Here is a 19,976-nt window from a genome sequence, read left to right as displayed (position 1 = left end):
ATTAGAAAATCCTTGTACAATCATGTTAGCACAGCTGAAAACAGTTGAGCTCTTTAGAGAAGCTATAAAACTGACCTTCCTTTGAGCAGATTGAGTTTCTGGAGCATCACATTTGTGGGGTCGATTAAATGCTCAAAATGGCCAGAAAAATGTCTTGACTATATTTTCTATTCATTTTACAACTTATGGTGGTAAATAAAAGTGTGACTTTTCATGGAAAACACAAAATTGTCTGGGTGACCCCAAACTTTTGAACGGTAGTGTAACTTTTATTTAATCAGGCTCAGTGAGACTAAAAATCTTTTTTTTTTTTCAAGAGACCTGGTTAAGAGGGCAGGATACTGAGTTTCATCAAACAAATAGACAATCAATTATACAGTACAGTTGACATAACCTTGTAAAAAGAGAAGAGAAAGTGCAATTATATACAGCGACATTTATGAATAGAGCCAGCTGCCCATCCATCCATTATCTCATCTCATCTCATTATCTCTAGCCGCTTTATCCTTCTACAGGGTCGCAGGCAAGCTGGAGCCTATCCCAGCTGACTACGGGCGAAAGGCGGGGTACACCCTGGACAGGTCGCCAGGTCATCACAGGGCTGACACATAGACACAGACAACCATTCACATTCACACCTATGGTCAATTTAGAGTCACCAGTTAACCTAACCTGCATGTCTTTGGACTGTGGGGGAAACCGGAGCACCCGGAGGAAACCCACGCGGACACGGGGAGAACATGCAAACTCCACACAGAATGGCCCTCGCCGGCCCCGGGGCTCGAACCCAGGACCTTCTTGCTGTGAGGCAACAGCGCTAACCACTACACCACCGTGCCGCCCCCATCCATTATCTGTAGCCGCTTATCCTGTACAGGGTCGCAGGCAAGCTGGAGCCTATCCCAGCTGACTAAGGACCTGTCCACACGGCAACGGATTCAGGTGAATCTGATAAAATTGTTTATCGTTTCGGCCTGGTGTCCACACGGCACCAGCGTTTTGGGTGCCCCAAAACGAAATCTTTTGAGAACGGGTTCCAGAGTGGAAAAATCTGGCAACGGCGCCGTTGCAAAGTCGTCTGGATGAGTAGAACGGATTTGTTTACGATGAGGTCACAACCACATGACTGTCAGTGCTTCACGCCGGGTAGAAGTGTAATGAACTCGATGCGAGTTGTCAACAAATCCTATAACTTGGTTCATGAAACGTGCTTACAAAATATTTTCACTTTGAATATTTATTGTATAATGGTGCAAAGTGAGAGAGAGAGAGAGAGAGAGAGTGAGAGAGAGTGAGAGAATAGCCCTTAGGGCAGTCTTTAGTCCAAACACTGCGGAAGCAGTACCAAACCGCGCACCGCCTGTGCGCTTTCCAAAAACAAAAACAATCCCGCCAGCAAAAATAGGAAAAAAAAAGGAGTGATCTCACCTCTTCAGATGTTGGTTTAAGTCCTACAATACATTTCTCAAAAAGGGTGTAGAAGAACAAAGTAATCCATCAACGTGTAGCATTCAATTTATTCTGGACCATTAAAGAATTCTGGAGGATATCAGAATGTTGGCGTACCGGCTTCCATCTACCCCCATTCATTCCTCTTTCCGCGTCTTTCGTTTTATGCTACTGATTAATAATCAAAACTTTATGTGGCTGATGCTACAGAAGAAGGGGTTTATGCGCATGCGTCTACTTCTTCTATTGTTCTGGTGTCTCCGATGGGACCATCTTACAGCGCACGTAGAGGTGTGGCATGTGTATTGCATTGTTTTCAGCAAGCGTTGCGTTGCCATATGTACCTGATATTTTACTGATCCATTGCCCATGTGGACGCGATATTTAAAAAAAAATCTCGTTGCCGTGTGGATGTAGCCTAAGGGTAAGAGGTGGGGTACACATAGACACAAACAACCATTTACACCTACGGTCAGTTTAGAGCCACCAATTAGCCTAACCTGCATGTCTTTGGACTGTGGGGGAAACCGGAGCACCCGGAGGAAACCCACGCAGACAACATGCAAACTCCACACAGAAAGGCCCTCGTCGGCCGTTGGGCTCGAACCCAGAACCTTCTTGCTGTGAGGCGACAGTGCTAACCACTACACCACTGTGCCGCCCCAGAGCCAGCTGCCATATTCTTTAAAACTGATTTGAATTCTCCCAGTGAAACCAGTTCAGCTAGATTAAGGTCCTTTTGGACAGGGTTCCATGCTGAAGGGGCAGTATATTCATTTAATTACTTGCTGAAGAACCTTCTGTAACGTGTAGTTCTGCACTGTTCTCCATGTTGTGTTTTCTCAGAATTCATGGTAGACTCATGCAGAGGACAAGTAACCTGCATAGACATGTTGTGACAGTTGATTTCTCTACTAGAACACCATGTAATTTCCCCTGCCAGTGCTGAAAAAGATGCATTCTGAGTAAAAATAGCAACAGTGGCAGCTGTGGCCATGACGGAAAATGAACAGTGATTAAAGGCACTTGCTCCATGACCAATCCTCTTTATGATGTTTTATCATTAGGCATGCCATTACCAGGGTTGCCACAGCTATTCAATGCTTGCTCAAACCCAGTGTTTAACTCAAAGATCATGGTTACCATTGCCAGATATATTGTAATATTAACAAGTAACAGGATATAATTTTGAATGAACCAGTATTAAAAACCCTACCCTTTCTGAAAAATAAGATACTAATATAGTTTTGTATTTTATATATATTCAGTCACACAAAAGAAGTTTTACAACAAGAAAAATAACACACCTGGCAACCTGTTCATTACCAAATGCAGTGTTCTATGCATCATAAACACCTGAGGGACATTCAGGTTGTCTGCAAGCAGCTGTTTTTACTGAATCACATCCATATACGGTACATACATTGTGCATAGGGTGACACAATCATGAAATAACCAATGTCATCACACATCGCTCCATTTTAAAGGTTGGTTCTTCTCCAGTAGAAATAAATAAAGCTATAAAATTTTGAAAATGTGATTTGTCAAAATAATGCAACTGCAATCGATGAAGCATTTTTAACAGGCAGCACTGTTAAATAAAACTTAAATCAAATTCCTTTGTTAAATACAGAACAGAAATTGTAATAAACTAAAGAGTTACTTGCAAGTTCTATTGAAACTGTTTTTCTATTTGGTTGTATTAAGGCCTGATTTGCAGATTTTGATGGGGGAAAGGGTCCATTGTTTAATGTTGGTTTTCCCTCCAATGTGTTATGGCTGGTAGGATATTAGCTTTCTAATTGCATGTCCAATTTGTGTGGTCCTGGTTAGTGGTGTATTCAGTATCACTGGAGGAACAACTCCAGGGGGCACATGTGTAAGTGAGTGGACTTGGTTCCTGGACTTGGCTCCGGTATGAGTTTGCAGGTGTCTGCTGGCAGTCTTCCTTTGTCTGCCTCCGTTGTGCCATCAAAGGGATCTTGTTCCAAGCAGTCACCCCAAGGAATGGCCTGGAGATATTTGTTCCTCTGAAACTGCCCTTGGTCAATTGACACATAGTATGACCTAGGCTGTTCAATATGATGACTTACAGGACTCTGAACAGTCATCCATCCCTTTTTGTAATTGAGCTTCACTCATACAGGTTCTCAAGGGTATAGGGGTTGCAATGATTTGGCACTGTGGCATTTATTGTAGAAATAGTTGTAACACTGCTTTGCTTTGTGATCTTTTGCTGCCACCTTTTTCCAATCTGAGCTTTAGGGGATCAGCTTCTTTGTTGTTGTAGGAACTGTAGTCCTAAGGTGTCTGCCTATGAGCAGTTGTAATGGGCTGCAACCTGTAGTTGCTATTGGTGTTGCCCTGTATGCAAGGACAGGAATGATAGTCCTGTTTCAGTATCTTCTTAGCAGTCTGAATGTCCTTCTCTGCTTCACAATTAGATCGGGGGAAGTGTGAAACGGACATCACATGGACAAAGCCATACTGTTCTGAAAACTGAGATGAACTGATGTGCATTGTCCAAACAGAGCTCTTCTGGGATTCCAAAAACATGTAGACATACTCTTTAATTTACTGATGATGTCAGGAATATACACTATTTCAATAAATCCTGAATCCATAACAACAATATACTACCGGCCATCAAGTTCACAGATCAGCCCCAAGGTGTCTCCAAGGGCCTAGAGTGCCTCTTTGCATTGCATTGGCTTACTGGCACTGACTCACATTGTTTTTCAGGTCTGCACTAATGCCTGGCCACCAAACTGATAGGCAAGCATGTTCACAGCACTTACTGAACCGCTGGTGGCCTTCATGCATGCAAGCAAGTATTTCTTCTCTCAGGCCCACTTTACACGGGGACGGTCTGAAACAAAAACGCAAAAGTCCGTTTTCGTTCTCACTTTTTTCCGCGTCTACCCGACCGTTTTCAAGGAGGAAATCTGCGTCTATACGGTGACGCATAAATGTGTGGAATTCAATTGGATGTTGTAATAGAGTGTGCCGAGCGGATGGAGTAGTCAGTCAGAATGATGAGCAAAATAAGGAAAATTCTTATACAAAAATAGTTTTCTTTTTATTCTTAAGCTGGCAGTTAACACAAACAGGACAAACAAAAAAAAACACTGATGACAAAACCAAACAAAACAAAACAAAAAATTCTGGGACAAAATGCCCACGCAAGCTAGGCTACTCTGGCATTACTCACACAGAGCTCAAGTCACGCGTCCTCTCCCTGCCGAGGCCATCCCCCCAATGAACAGTGCAGCGCATATTTAAAAGACTACGTCACAGTCTTTACACAATTAAAATCAATCAACACATCTAGACAGATTTTAACAGTTCTAAACATTTTCACTGCATGCATTACACTCCTACAACAATGTGCAGACCTTAAATATTACAACAAACACTTACGTAAGATTTTTAGACCATTTCTCTCCGCTCTAATGAGCTGCTTTCCCGCGCATCGCGGAAGAAACCTGGAAAAGCGCTTTCAGACCTGCATTCTGGTTTGGTCCCGCACCCGGAAGACTACAGCAGGTAAATGGCTACAAACATTTCTGGCTGATGTTAGATAAACTCTAGCAGAAAAGGATTCAGATGTTAAACGTGCGCACTTAATGAATCTTTACACGCTATTGTTTATAGTGAAAACTAATAAATGCTTGCGCTGTTTAAACCTGTGTCGCGTCTTTTACTATGAACACGTACCAAACATTTCAGGTTTACATATCTAAAAGTTGTAACAAATGTACCCGTAACAAAACATACTTGTAAAGCTCCCATTACCAAACCCACAACAAACATACAACACAGATTGTATTTGGAATGTCTTTGCAACTGTGGTTTAGTCCATTGCACTTGACCATTGAAACATGACCAGCGGGAGGAACCGCTGTTTAGTGACAGACGCATTGTGCTCTGTCACAGATGTGCATGTCAGGCGGTGCTGTGAAAGACCTCCGCTATGTCTGCACGCATGCGCAACGTCTTCCGTCTTGTCTGATCTGCACATCTGCGCCGCGAAAGCATTGACTACTCTGGCTATGGTAAGTAAGAAAGTAAGTAAAAAAGTAAGAGCATGCTATACCCGCCTCTGTTCATTAACGGTATATGTGCAGATTCGGTATAGATGTTCGAAGGACTCCTGGACGTTTATTAAAGCTGCCAGAGCAGCTTGAAGGTCCGTTGGATCGATGTAATCAGACATGCTCTTACTTTTTTACTTACTTTCTTACTTCCCGGGCTGGCATGTACAGTATATGACATATGTATGACGTAAACGCGTACCCGACGTGAGCAGATCCGAGCAGAGTTTTGTGTATTAGGTAGTTTAGACGGATATGCAACGGGGGCTGTTTTTAACTTATCCACTCTGGAAGGCGTTTTCAATTTTTTCCGTTTTTCAGCCTCGGAAACGCCGTCCCCGTGTAGACGAAAGGCACTTCCGTTAAAATATTTAGTCGTTTTTACCCGACAGCGTCCTCGTGTAAACGGGCCCTCAGTCTTATTGGTATTGCTTGGGCTATGAAGCAGAAGTCCACTAGTTATACTAAGCAGCCTCTGCTGGTTGAAGTAAGCACACAGGTTGTCAGGCACTGCCTTCATTACTTTGACCACCCTTTCTGTATGTGTATTAACACGGTTCTGCCAGGAACAGATCCAGCCCAATAATCTGACAGATGCACATTTGCAGAAATATTTTCACTAATTTTACCAGATCACTGTGGATTTTCACAGGGGCATAGAGCATGCCGAGCCCTTTCCAAAGAAGGCAGCCACAGCCCGCTATGACCGTGGATAGGCCTGTTTTTTGCTCCTGAAGCCCCATGCGAGCATGGCTCACCGAAAACTTTAATATGAACCCTGGCTCCAGCTGTGCACACATGCTGGGATTTAAAAATTCATAACTCGGCCACCGAAAGTCCGAGCCCCGCCAAACTTTACAGGCACCTCCCTCTCCCTGAGACCTTTCGAAACAGCCCAGGCACAGCCCATTACAACCACGGCTCAGCCCATTATTCACAGCGAATTTCGAATTTCAACCTCTTTCTGGAGCATTTTATTGGTTTGACCTCGATTCTTTGTCTCAGGTCACACTATACAAAGCATTATGAGAATACAAGTATTTAGATCAGGTAAGCATCACTGCTTACCACAGGTGGTTGGATCCTGAACCATTGGTCTGTTGGTTGAGCGTGGCTATAGCCCATGTAGCCAGCTAGTGGTAAAGTAAACAAATGCCCCGTGACTGATGCCAAGTGGTGCACATATATTTTTGACCAATGCACGTGCATCAGCTGCATCGGTCTGGATCCATCCCTGGTTCCATAGATTTTGGGGTGAAGCAGGCCTATTTTGCTCTATTATGACTACATATGCTTCAACCTCTGACTTCTCTGTAATGGTCAAGGGGCGTTTTGACAGGATATCAGTGATGAGTAGGTTTGAAGCACAACAGAAACTGGGGACCTCATCTAAATTTTTCTCATTTATTAAAGGGACCAAGGGTTTATGGTTTGTGATCAGTTTGAAGGATTTGAGTCCAAAGAGGTACTTTGACAGCTTTTCATAGGTCCAGACAGATGTTTTTGTTTTTTTTTTCAATTGAAGGACATTTCCTTTATGCTAATGTGAGAGCACAGGAGCAGAAGGCCATGGGGGACATCTTTCCATCATGCTCCTGAAGCAGTGTGTTGCCTATTCTGTAACTGCTAGCATTAGCAATGATGACAGTTGGCTTCTTTGCATCATCATATGCAAGGAATGGCGCTGTGACTAGCATGTTTTTCACGTTTGCAAACCTGATTCTTGTCCCATGTCAAGGGTCTGTCAGATTTCAGCAGCTCATTAAGTGACTGGAGGACAGTAGAGCTGTGAGGTAAGTCTTGGCACAGATAATGAATTAATCATACCAAATATGCATTTGCATTCAGTCTAATTAAGTGGTCTACTGAGGTCATAAATGGCACAGATTTTCACTGACTCTTGGCTGTTCAACTCCTTCTGGCCGAGGACACATTTCTCCTTTCTGAGCCTTTGTGAGCCTTTAGGCTTGAATAGTCTGCAACACTTCACAAAGTTTATGGTCATGTTCTTCTTGTATGAGTCCAAAGATTAGAATGTCATCCATGAAGCAGCACGCTCCCTTCACTCTTTTCTGAAAGATCTCTGATGCACTAGTAATACCAAAAGGCAAATGACAAAAACAGTATTGGGTGAAAAAAAGCAGTAATGAATATGGTCAGACTCTTGCTGACATGCAATGGAATCTGCCAGAATCCACTGGCAATGTCCAGACTGTCATTCAGTGTTGGCAGCACATACTTTTCAAGTATGATAACTTCATTAAGTTGTTTTAAGTCAGTGCATATCCTGATGTCTCCATTGTTTGACTGGCACCACTTGAACATGCTGACAAATGAGTTCTGAGATCTCGATCACACCCAGCTGATCCATTCTTTCCAGTTCCTGCTTAACCTTAGCGAGAAGTGGGATAGGCACCCTCCATGCCTGACCACTAAATGGCTTTTGAGCATAATCTTAATTGGGTCCCATTTCATAAATCCCAAAGAACATGCTTTCTCTGACAGATTCTGTTCTCTTGATCAGTAGATTATTCAGTATGACATTTGTTGTGCTCAGTGGTACTTTATTTTTCAGTCTTTTGTAATTTTCCTTCGATATCACTGTAGCATCTTATCCAGAGTTAATTAATTCATCACCTTGCCTTTCATGAGAATTTTGACACTCCAATGCATAAACAGGTGCACATTGACTCTAAACTGAGCCTAGGTGCATTATAGACCCAGTATTCTCAGTATGTTCCTGAGGTGTTACTTCTTGTCCTATTTTTATGTGGAACACTGTTGCAAGTTGGCCAGCTTTTGCACTTTCTGGCATTCTGCATTTTTAGTGATGCGATGTCCTTCTTGATTACAGTGGTATGCAAAAGTTTGGGCACTCCTGGCCAAAATTGCTGTTACTGTGAACAGTTAAGCAAGTTGAAGATGAAATGATCTCCAAAAGGCATAAAGTTCATTCCCTTTATATTTTAAGCAAAACATTTTTTTATTTTTATCTTTTACATTTTCAAAATTAAAAAAAAGGAAAAGGGCCTGAAGCAAAAGTTTGGGCACCCTGCATGGTTAGTACCTAGTAACACCCCCTTTGGCAAGTATCACAGCTTGTAAACACTTTTTGTAGCCAGCTAATAATCTTTCAGTTCTTACCTGGGGGATTTTCACACATTCGTCCTTGCAAAAGGCTTCCAGTTCTACAAGTTTCTTGGGCTGTCTTGCATACACTGCTCTTTTGAGATCTATCCACAGATTTTCAATGATGTTTAGGTCAGGGGACTGTGATGGCCATGGCAAAACCTTCAGCTTGGGCCTCTTGAGGTATTCCATTGTAGATTTTGAGGTGTGTTTTGGATCATCGTCTTATTGTAGGACCCATCCTCTTTTTAACTTCAACTTTTTTATAGATGGTGTGATATTTGCTTCCAGAATTTGCTGGTATTTATTCGAATCCATGCTTCCCTCGACCAATGAAATGTGCCCTGTGCCACTGGCTGCAACACAACCCCAAAGCATGATCGATCCACACCCATGCTGAGTTGGAGAGGTGTTCTTTTCCTGGAATTTGGCACCCTTTTTTCTCCAAACATACCTTTGCACATTGTGGCCAAAAAGTTCTATTTTGATTTCATCAGTCCACAGGACTTGTTTCCAAAATGCATCAGGCTTATTTAGATGTTCATTTGCAAACTTCAGATGCTGAATTTTGTGGCTAGAACACAGGAAAGGTTTTCTTCTGATGACTCTCTCATGAAGGTCATATTTGTTCAGGTGTCGCTACATAGTAGAACAGTGCACCACCACTCCAGGGTCTGCTAAATCTTTCTGAAGGTCTTTTGCAGTCAAACAGGATTTTTTATTTGCCTTTCTAGCAATTCAATGAGCAGTTCTTTCAGAAAGTTTTCTTCATCTTTCAGACCTCACCTTGATCTCCACTGTTTCTGTTAACTGCCATTTCTTAATAACATTACAATCTGAGGAAACAGCTACCTGAAAACACTTTGCTACGTTCTTGTAGCCTTCTTCTGCTTTGTGAGCATCAATTATTTTATTATTCAGAATGTGAGGGAGTTGCTTAGAGGAGCCCATGGCTGTTGATTTTAGGGACAAGTTTGAGGAGTCAGAGAATTTATACAGCTTTGAAATCTGCATCATCTGACCTTTCCTAATGAAGAATTTGAACAAGCCACAGCTCAATAAGCTAATTAAGGTCTGGAACCTTGGTAAAAGTTATCTGAGAACTCAAATGTATTGGGGTGCCCAAACTTTTGCATGGTGTTCCTTTTCTTTTTTCACTCTCCAATTGTACAAAACAAAAATAATATACAAATCTTGCAGAAAACGCTGAAAAGAAATGTGTCGTCTTTACCTTTATGCCTTTTGGTGATCAGTTCATCTTCTGTTTACTTAACTATTCACAGTAACAGACATTTTCAGTAAGGGTGCCCAAACTTTTGCATGCCACTGTATGTGTTTTATTGTATCTTGCACATTTTTGTTCTGTCCCTCTGTTTATTTCTTATATCTTGTGCTTTTTTTGTTGTCTGTCAGCATCTGTCTTACAGCCTCTGTCACATTTTCCTTTAGAGAGTCTAGCTTCCTCTTATTTCTCCTCTTGTTTCACCATTTTCAACATTTTGGCTTTTAATGAGCTCAGGGCTGCATGCCAGGTTCTCTGACATTGATTTGGCTCTCACTCTGATGACAGTTGTATGGTAGATATATTCATCTTTTGTACTTCTGAAGTCATAATGTTCAGAGAGCATGTAAATCCTTCTAACAAATGCTTAAACCAACTTCCTGTCTGTTTGACAATATTGGTGAAAATGGTTATGTTCATAAATTGCATTCCTTCTGGGAATAACATGCTCATCAAAATTGTCCATTGCTATACACTTTAAAGTTATCTTTGTGTTCCTGATGTCAAATGCAAATGATTTGGAAACATTTTCTGCCTCTTTCCCTGTCGATTAGGTGAGTGCACTGATTTGCGCTTCACTATCTTCCAGTTGTCTCTGTACATTTTGTGTGAATTGCTGTTTCTTCTTAGACCACTTACCTGGCTTCTCAGATGGGAAATGTTCTGATGGTGAAAATTCCAGCATGGTCCTTGTCTGTGCACATTGCACTTACAGAGGCAAAGTATATGCAATTCATGGAATAGTTCTCTCAGCTCCTAAATCTGGAATGGCCTCTTCAACAAAGACATAAGGATGTAATAGTCAGGTGTCCACGTACTTTTGGCCATAGAGTGTACATCACGCATAGGATGACTCAGTCATTAAATAGCCAGTCACTGTTCATCATACACTCTGTAATGCTTTAGTCAGTCTATGACTGTAGCATAATTTAAAATTTCTCTGCATGTATTTACGGCGGCATGGTGGTGTAGTGGTTAGCACTGTTGCCTCACAGCAAGAAGGTCCTGGGCTCGAGCCCAGTGGCCGGAGAGGGCCTTTCTGTGTGGAGTTTGCATGTTATCCCTGTGTCTGCGTGGGCTTCCCCCACAGTCCAAAGACATGCAGGTTAGGTTAATTGGTGGCTCTAAATTGACTGTGAATGGTTGTTTGTCTCTCTTTCAGCCCTGCAATAACCTGGCGACTTGTCCAGGGTGTACCCTGCCTCTCGCCCATAGTCAGCTGTAATAGGCTCCAGCTTGCCTGCGACCCTGTAGAACATGATAAACGGCTACAGATGATGGATGGATGGATGGATGGATGGATGGATGGATGGATGGATGGATGGATGCATGCATTTACCATTGATTGAAATTCTGATATGAGAACAGTGAAATGTATTCCATTTGAAAATAAAGCTGATGGAGGCTGTAGGATTTGAGAGGATGGGCAGCCCAAGTGAATTCTATTTCAAGTTGAAACCTTTATATTAAACTTTATTATTAGTCCTAACTCAGCGATAGCGACTAAATATACTATTAAGGATCAGTATTTCATATATAGCCCAAATTGTGGCTCAATCACTTTCCATTCTCATCCTTGTCTATCCACTGTGATTTTTAGCTTGTAGAAGGCATTGCAGTTATTTCTTCTTGCCCATCAAGAAATGATGAAACACCAGTATGTCACAGTGACATTCGGCTTCTGAATTATTGGCAAAGATGGTTTGTAAAGATGGGTAAAGCCATAAAAAAAGATTATGTGCAATGTCTGTGTGGTTAGCTTAATCTCACACTGAAAATATGAAAAAGAAATCTAGCATAAATTTATTCTAAGAAAAAAAATATTAAAAATATTTTTCACATGTGACACAATTATTGGCATCCCTTCATTTAATACTTTGTGCAACCTCAGCTGAGTCTTCTCCTATTAATACTTGATGAGATGAAAATGCAGAACAAAAAGTATGAGAACACTCCGCAATACAGAATCTCTTCAGATCCTCCAATGAAATTCTTCTGTGTCCTCTACTTGTGGACTCTGCTCTTCAACTCATTCCACAGGTTTACTAAGAAGTAAATCATTACTTCTTAGAAAGTTAATTTGGGTGGATGTTTTGGAGATACCCTAACCCTAGGAGATCTAACCGTGACAGTTCTCAACTTCATGCATCCTAATATGATTCCCAGGGCCCAAAATCACAGATCCTCTACCATACTTAAGAGTGGGGATTGTGTTGTTTTCTGTTTAACCATCCTTCTTTTCACACCAAATCCACCTTGAGAACCCAGTTCTGGTCAATCCCAGTGCCCATCTAACTGTCCTCTCCACAGTACATGAGGGCAAAATACACTTCTGTACAGATTCCTTACATCTCTGGTTGTTTTGCAATAACAATAATTTATTTGCAATAATCCTTGATTATTGCCTTAACAGCGGATATGGGCATGCTCAGGCATGTAGCTATTTTTATAAGCACTGCCTGATTTATGAAGGTCAACACATTTTTTTTGTCATGTTGATGAGTGGATAAGGGAATTTTGCCTCTGTGTTACCTCATATTTATACCCCAGGGAAACAGGAAGTCATAGATGGCTGCTTCAGGGTCATAAATCACTCAGATAAACTTAAAAAAGTAAAATATAAACATAAGAATTAGTGGGGATGCTGATACATTTTAAACATGTAGTTTTGATTTTTTTTTAATAGAATAAATTTCCTTTACTTAAAAGTTAAATTTAGATCAAGATTTAGCTAATTAACCACATACCGTCTTTACCCATCTTCAACAAGGGTGCTAATAATTCCAGAGCTGGCTGTATAATTCACATCTAGTTTTCATGTATAAATAACCTGCCTGATTAGTGTCTGGCTGTGAGCGGCACTGTCAGTTTCAGGTTGCCTGCTTTGTGATGGAAGTATAATGATGTGGCAGAGCAGACAGTCAGTTCTGTAATTCAGCAGCAGCAGCACCACCACCAAACAGATGTGAATTATGGATATTCTCCTTGTCCTGAGTGACATCCCTCTAATACACTAATTGTTGCTAATAGGTTTTCATAAGTAGCGGTGGTGAGCCTGAAGGCTTCCTTAATCAGCACTGTGTGATGGGATTCTGCTGGGTGTGTGTGAGATCCAAGGGGTTCTGGTTTAAATCACAGAACAGTGGTGTATCTCTGTGTACATTCTTAGATCAGTACATGTGGATGGTTGGCCCTAGAATACTGCTCAGATTTACAAACAAAACCTTGCTCTGATATTCTATAAAAAAAAAAAAACTCACTCATGTGTATGCGTTATTTCTATGGTTGATAAGTGACAGTGAACCATTAAAGTATGTGTTGAATTAGTAAACTAGCCAAACCTTGTGCTGTCTGTTCCAGTTAGTGATGTGTTACAAATAAGTCGACTCTTTTAGGTGAACATTGGGAGCCTACTCGCAAATCAGAACAGATTCTTTTGCTGAAAATTCTCCAATATTCTATATTTATGACTCTGTCATAAATATTCTGTTAATTGTCTTTAGTGCAACTGGGACAGAAGTACATAAAGTGATTCAACATTTGCGTTGTTTGGCACAGCATAATATTTATAGCCACATCTGCAGCATGAGGAAATGACTCTACTGATGCTTGTTATGTTATGTAGTGTTTTGTGGAAATGAGTATGAGAAGAAATGGACAGGAATCTTCTTTGAATTCTCCTTTAATGAAACAACAACACAGTAATATTAATGCTTACTGGATATATCAGTGCAAATATCTCATTCATTCATCTCATTATCTGTAGCCGCTTTATCCTGTTCTACAGGGTCGCAGGCAAGCTGGAGCCTATCCCAGCTGACTACGGGCGAAAGGCGGGGTACACCCTGGACAAGTCGCCAGGTCATCACAGGGCTGACACATAGACACAGACAACCATTCACACTCACACCTATGGTCAATTTAGAGTCACCAGTTAACCTAACCTGCATGTCTTTGGACTGTGGGGGAAACCGGAGCACCCGGAGGAAACCCACGCTGACACGGGGAGAACATGCAAACTCCGCACAGAAAGGCCCTCGCCGGCCACGGGGCTCGAACCCGGACCTTCTTGCTGTGAGGCGACAGCGCTAACCACTACACCACCGTGCCGCCCCAGTGCAAATATGTAGCTGGTTTTACATTTATTTAAATGGATTTTTATAATGAGCACTATGCCAAATATAATGTTGTTTTGTTAGTCAGAAAGCAGAGGAAATTTTACTAAACAAGCAAAGTTTTACAAAAAACAACTTTGGATTTGGGGGAGAAAGAATTGGCAAGGATCTGTTTTGGAATCAGAAAAAACTGACTCTTACTGGTAAGTTGAACCGAGCTGGAATTCCCATCAGCTGTTTATATGGTCATTTAACAGTCTTGTAGTCGAGTCACTAAACCTCGAGGCCGAGTCCAGTCTCAAGTCTCCAGTGTTCAAGTCCGAGTCAAGTCCAAGTCATTAAAGAAAATTTTGAGTCGAGTTCACTATTGATCCGAGTTGAGTCAGACACAAATGACACAGCTGTCACACACGCACACTCTCTAAAACACACTGACAGCTTTGAGTAGTGTGAGGATGTATGTCCAATACCATAGCCTACAATAAATTCACACACAAAAAAGATATCTTCTATCAGGAATATTTAGGAAAAGGCTGGTGGCACTAATGTGAAGCATCCATGTCAAAAACATAACACTCTCACAAACATAACACTCTAATGTGCTTTATTGTAACAAATGCACTTGTGTGCATTTCAAAAACATAACCATGTTACACAAACATGATGCATCTCAAAAATTAAAGCTTTGATTCTGACACCATAGAACTACATAGCAGGGAACTTGGATTTGGATTGTTGTGCTGTTGGCACTTGTGTGCAAATTAGTATAAAAATTAGTGGAAATGTTAAACTTACCATCAGATTAGTTTAAAAATTAATGTAGATAGAAATATCTTATGTCAATTTATTATGGCATTGTGGCAGCGGGGGCATGGTCGAGCGTCGGTCTGTGAATGGAGGGGGGAGTCAGGGAAGGTAAGTGGCAGAATCACTGCACCTGACGGGAATTAACCTGTGTTTGTGTGTCTTCCCCAGTGACCGCGCCCTATAAGAGGAGAGGGAGAGCAGAGGAAGGGAGCTCTCCCCCAACCAGAACACTTGTGTGTATGTGAGCGTGTGTGACTGGGAGAGTGTCCTGGATGTCAAAAGGTGTAAAGCTTAAATAAAGGAGTTTAAGAGAACTCAGTTCTGGCCTGCTGTGCTTCTGTGCTCCACCCACCATAGAGTCTTCCTACAGTGGTGCCGTTGTTGCTCCGGAGTGCGCCCCACATGCTGGAGGACGGCCCTGCGGAGGTCGGTGTAGACCAGCCGGCTGTCGGCGGGGAGCTGTAGCGCGGCCAGCTGCACCTTGCCCATTAGCAGGGGGAGGAGGTGCGCCACGCTCTGTTCCACCGGCCAGCCCCACGCCTCTGCTGCCTGCTCAAAGAGAGCAAGGAAGGCCTCGGGTTCGTCATGCAGGCCCATCTTCATTAGGGTGAGGTGGGGAGGGTCCGCGGCGGTGGAGGTGGTAGACCCCGCCGACGCGAGTAGGTGCCGGAACGCCTGGCGATCTTTCTGCTGTGCCAGCAACCAGGGCCTCGAACCTTTGCTCCTGCTCCTTCCGGAGGGCGACCAGCACCTGGTGCTGGCTCTGTTGGGCCGTGGTGAGGGCATGGATCAGGTCCTTGAAGGGGGAGGACTCCATGGGGCTGTTCTCCTCTGCGCTCCGTTCCCAGGTTTCGGCACCACTGTAGGAAGACTCTGTGGTGGGTGGAGCGCAGAAGCACGGCAGGCCAGAACTGAGTTCTCTTAAACTCCTTTATTTAAGCTTTACAGCTTTTGACATCCAGGACACTCTCCCAGTCACACACGCTCGCACACACACACACGCTCGCACACACACACACGCTCGCACACACACACACGCACACACACACACACACACACACACACACACACACACACACACACACACACACACACACACAAGTGTTCTGGTTGGGGAGAGAGCTCCCTTCCTCTGCTCTCCCTCTCCTCTTATAGGGCGCGGCCACTGGGGAAGACACACAAACACAGGTTAATTCCCATCAGGTGCAGTGATTCTGCCACTTACCTTCCCTGACTCCGCCCTCCATTCATAGACTGACACTCGACTATGCCCCCACTGCCACAGGCATGTTAGAAAAAATCCGAGTCCTCATCTCCAAGTTACAAGTCTGAATGCAGTTAATGCACGAGTCCAAGACCAAGTCATCAGTGCTCAAGTCCGAGTCACGAGTCCTTAAAATTAGGGCACAAGTCGGAGTACTACAAGCCTGTCATACACTAATAAAAACATCAAAGTAGACAGTAAATTAGTAGGGCACTCGATAGAGTGCATACCTCCGCCAAGCCACATATCAAAATCAAATCATTTGAACCTAGGATAATACTAAAGCTGTACACCAAATCTCACCAAAATCTGTTCACTACTTTTTGAGTTATGTTGGGAACAGACAAAAAATACAGACATACATATCCAGATTTGCATCAAAATCTAATCCACTGTTTCTTGGCCCATGATCCACCTTTCCTCAGACTTTCCTCAAAATCTGTTCACTACTTTTTGAGTTATGTTGGGAAAAGGCAAACAAACAAACAAACAAACAAACAAACAAACAAACAGGCGAAAACATAACCTCCTCCAACAAAGTTGTCGAGGTGAATATAGAGTCATATGGCTGAGATAAGCTTACATTTATTTTTTTTTTACATTGCAGAGAGCTGCAAAGATGCCCTTAAAGCCACAGCCAGCTATGGCCAGAGAGAAGTGACTACGATGACATGAAGTGACATGATTAGATGAACAGGAGAAATCCTATCCATCAGAGAGCCTATCCATTTGTGTCTGTTGGACTTCAGTCTTTCATCCAGCAGTTCCAGCCATACGCACAACACAAGTCCCCTTTCTCTAAAGTACAACACACTTGTCTACATCCCAGTATGTCTTTGCATGACCTCATTCTATATGGTGTACCTTGAGAAGTGTACTTAATTTTTGGGCACATCCAAACTTGTGTGTACTGTATGTTGTCTTATCTGTAGTGACTTTGTCAACAACATTGCAGAAACCTTTATTCACATAGTCACATGCTTGTGAGCAGCAACATGTTGAGGGGTGAGATGTCTAACATCAGTGACATATTTTCAGAAATAGCACAGTACAATTGATAGTCTCATAAGGCAGGAGTCCAGGAGCCTATGTTTGGCAAATACTTCATGAAATCTTTTTATTTAGTAGGTGTAGCTCTATAAATTGTCAGCCTCCTCGTGATACAAATTGGGAGGTTGGATTTGTTTTGACTAAAGAAAAACATTTGGAACAGGTCTGTATCTGATTAGCATCATGCCAGAGCTTTGCTGTAGAGACAGCAGAGCAGCCTGGAACTGAAGAAGGTGCTTATCAGAAGCCTTTTGTTTCTGGGAAAATCCTTACACTGTAAAAAAAATGATTTGTTGTTTTAACTTAAAGTTAGTACCTGGGCTGCCTTAAAATTTTGAGTTAATTAAAATTCATATAGGTGGTACAGTGGTTAGCACTGTTGCCTCACAGCAAGAAGGTCCGGGTTCGAGCCCCGTGGCCGGTGAGGGCCTTTCTGTGCGGAGTTTGCATGTTCTCCCCGTGTCCGCGTGGGTTTCCTCCGGGTGCTCCGGTTTCCCCCACAGTCCAAAGACATGCAGGTTAGGTTAACTGGTGACTCTAAATTGACCGTAGGTGTGAATGTGAGTGTGAATGGTTGTCTGTGTCTATGTGTCAGCCCTGTGATGACCTGGCGACTTGTCCAGGGTGTACCCCGCCTTTCGCCCATAGTCAGCTGGGATAGGCTCCAGCTTGCCTGCGACCCTGTAGAACAGGATAAAGCGGCTACAGATAATGAGATGAGAAAATTCATATAGGTGGTACGGTGGTGTAGTGGTTAGCACTGTTGCCTCACAGCAAGAAAGTCCTGGGTTCGAGCCCAGTGGCCACCGTGGGCCTTTCTGTGTGGAGTTTGCATGTTGTCTTCGTGGGTTTCCCCCACAGTCCAAAGACATGCAGGTTAGGCTCATTGGTGGCTCTAAATTGACCGTAATGAATGTGAGCGTGAATAGTTGTTTGTCTCTATGTGTCAGCCCTGCGATGACCTGGAGACTTGTCCAGGGTGTACCCCGCCTCTTGCCTATAGTCAGCTGGGCTAGGTTCCAGCTTGCCTGCGATCCTGTACAGGATAAGCAGCTACAGATGATGGATGAAATTCATATAGTCAAAGTGTTCGCCTCATTGTGTTAACTTACTATATTAATTTCAATGAACTCAAAATTTTAAGGCAGCCCGGGTACTAACTTTTTTAAGTTAAAACAACAAATCATTGTTTACAGTGCTCATTTTCAAGTTATTTTGACTCAAGACCTCCTTTTAACATTTTGATTGGGATTATTTTAAGAATTAAGTAAAATGCCCCTTTATTTAAAAAAAGATGATATTATTGAAATGTCCAACATCCAAACAGTCACTTCATTTTCTATGTCCATTTGTAATGTCACTGGTTGAAAGGGGACCAAGCACTATTACCATACGTGTATGTGTGTGTGTACACCCTTAGCGGACTACCGAAACCTCCTTTACTGTATATATTCTGTTCCCGCTGTGCCTACTGTTATGTAATGGAGAAAAAAAAGTCATATTTTGACACATGGACAGAAGCATATAAAGTATAGTCTCTAAAATATGTATAAGAAGTCTTTTAGTCTTTTTTCTTATTAGTCTGCCATAGTTGCCTTATGTTTATGAACCAAATAAATGTTAGTTTTATTTTAACATAGAATCCCACATTTAAATGATAAAAAAATACTGTTTGTAAATAAAAGAACTCTTGTATGTAGCACAGTAATGTTAGGCTATTGTGTATATTATTTTATAGTTATAGAGCATAATCATGCCACAAATGTATGAAATTATATCATATTATGGTAACTATGAATAAAGCATAAACAGAGATTATTTTTTCTATTGTATTTATGTTTTTGCTGCCTCCCCCAGTCAACTGTGTGTGCTTTGGGGAAATGGTTTCTCATATAGAATTGTATGGTACCGTGCAGTAACTCTTAATGAAACCGTATAACGTGTCTTGGTGATACTGTTAACATTTTGTATCGTGTAGGCATGTTTCTATGCATCTCTGCTGGAAGACCATTAAATAAAATATTCCCTAATCCACAAAGCTGGAATGTTTCTTCTAAACTATAATTTCCTTATGAAGCTTCTCCTTGTGCAATTTAGAGAGAAGAGATGCACTCTGGTGTTACTGTATATTGGTACATTCTCATAGATTGCATGTGTAAAACAAGAGCCATGCCAAAACCTTCCTCTATCTGGCCACATGCAGACACCAAATGCAGCAGAGTACACACATGTCACCATAGCAATCAGGACAAATAAGCCTTTCTAATTATTGTTAAGCTCTCTGTGTCTGTCCCCGGCTTTGTCTCAATGCATCTCTTTTATCTGTCTCTCTGTCTTATTCTTTCATTAAGGATGATGGTAACTGGGTTCATGAGCTATTTGTGAACACTGACATTTTACAGCAAATGACAGGAAAACTAATGAAATGGAGAACTAAATAGTGACATTATTTATAGCCTTTTTACATGTAATATAAATTTAATGCACTTAATATACGTAAATATAAAAATGCAATTTAATTAAAAAGTCTACATTTATTATATTTTACAGTAATACTTTACTTAAGTTTCAATTAACTAGTATTAGTTACTAGTATTAGTTAGCATGACCAAACCATAAACTTTATTCAGCATTAATACCTAAGGGAATGTCAATAAAGTGATTAATGCTTGCATTAATGAACATTTTTTAAAATAATTATAGACAAGCCAAAAATTGAACGAACACACACACACACACACACACACACACACACATATATATATATATATATATATATATATATA

General features: G+C 41.8%; 1 protein-coding gene across 1 annotated transcript in view; it reads left to right on the top strand.

Annotated features, from left to right (window-relative positions):
- Window positions 1-17,696, top strand: part of kcnc4 (potassium voltage-gated channel, Shaw-related subfamily, member 4) — a 58,814-nt gene extending 41,118 nt beyond the window's left edge. The window contains exon 5 of the mRNA XM_060932016.1: window positions 16,748-17,696. Within this exon, the coding sequence (XP_060787999.1) occupies window positions 16,748-16,815 (68 nt within the window). The 3' untranslated portion in view covers window positions 16,816-17,696. The remainder of the gene's footprint in view (window positions 1-16,747) is intronic.
- Window positions 17,697-19,976: the final 2,280 nt, after the last annotated feature.

This window comes from Neoarius graeffei, chromosome 10 (genome assembly GCF_027579695.1).
Source record: "Neoarius graeffei isolate fNeoGra1 chromosome 10, fNeoGra1.pri, whole genome shotgun sequence".
Lineage (NCBI taxonomy): Eukaryota > Metazoa > Chordata > Actinopteri > Siluriformes > Ariidae > Neoarius > Neoarius graeffei.
Note: the sequence above shows the minus strand (reverse complement) of the source record. Positions and strands in the feature narration are given on the sequence as shown.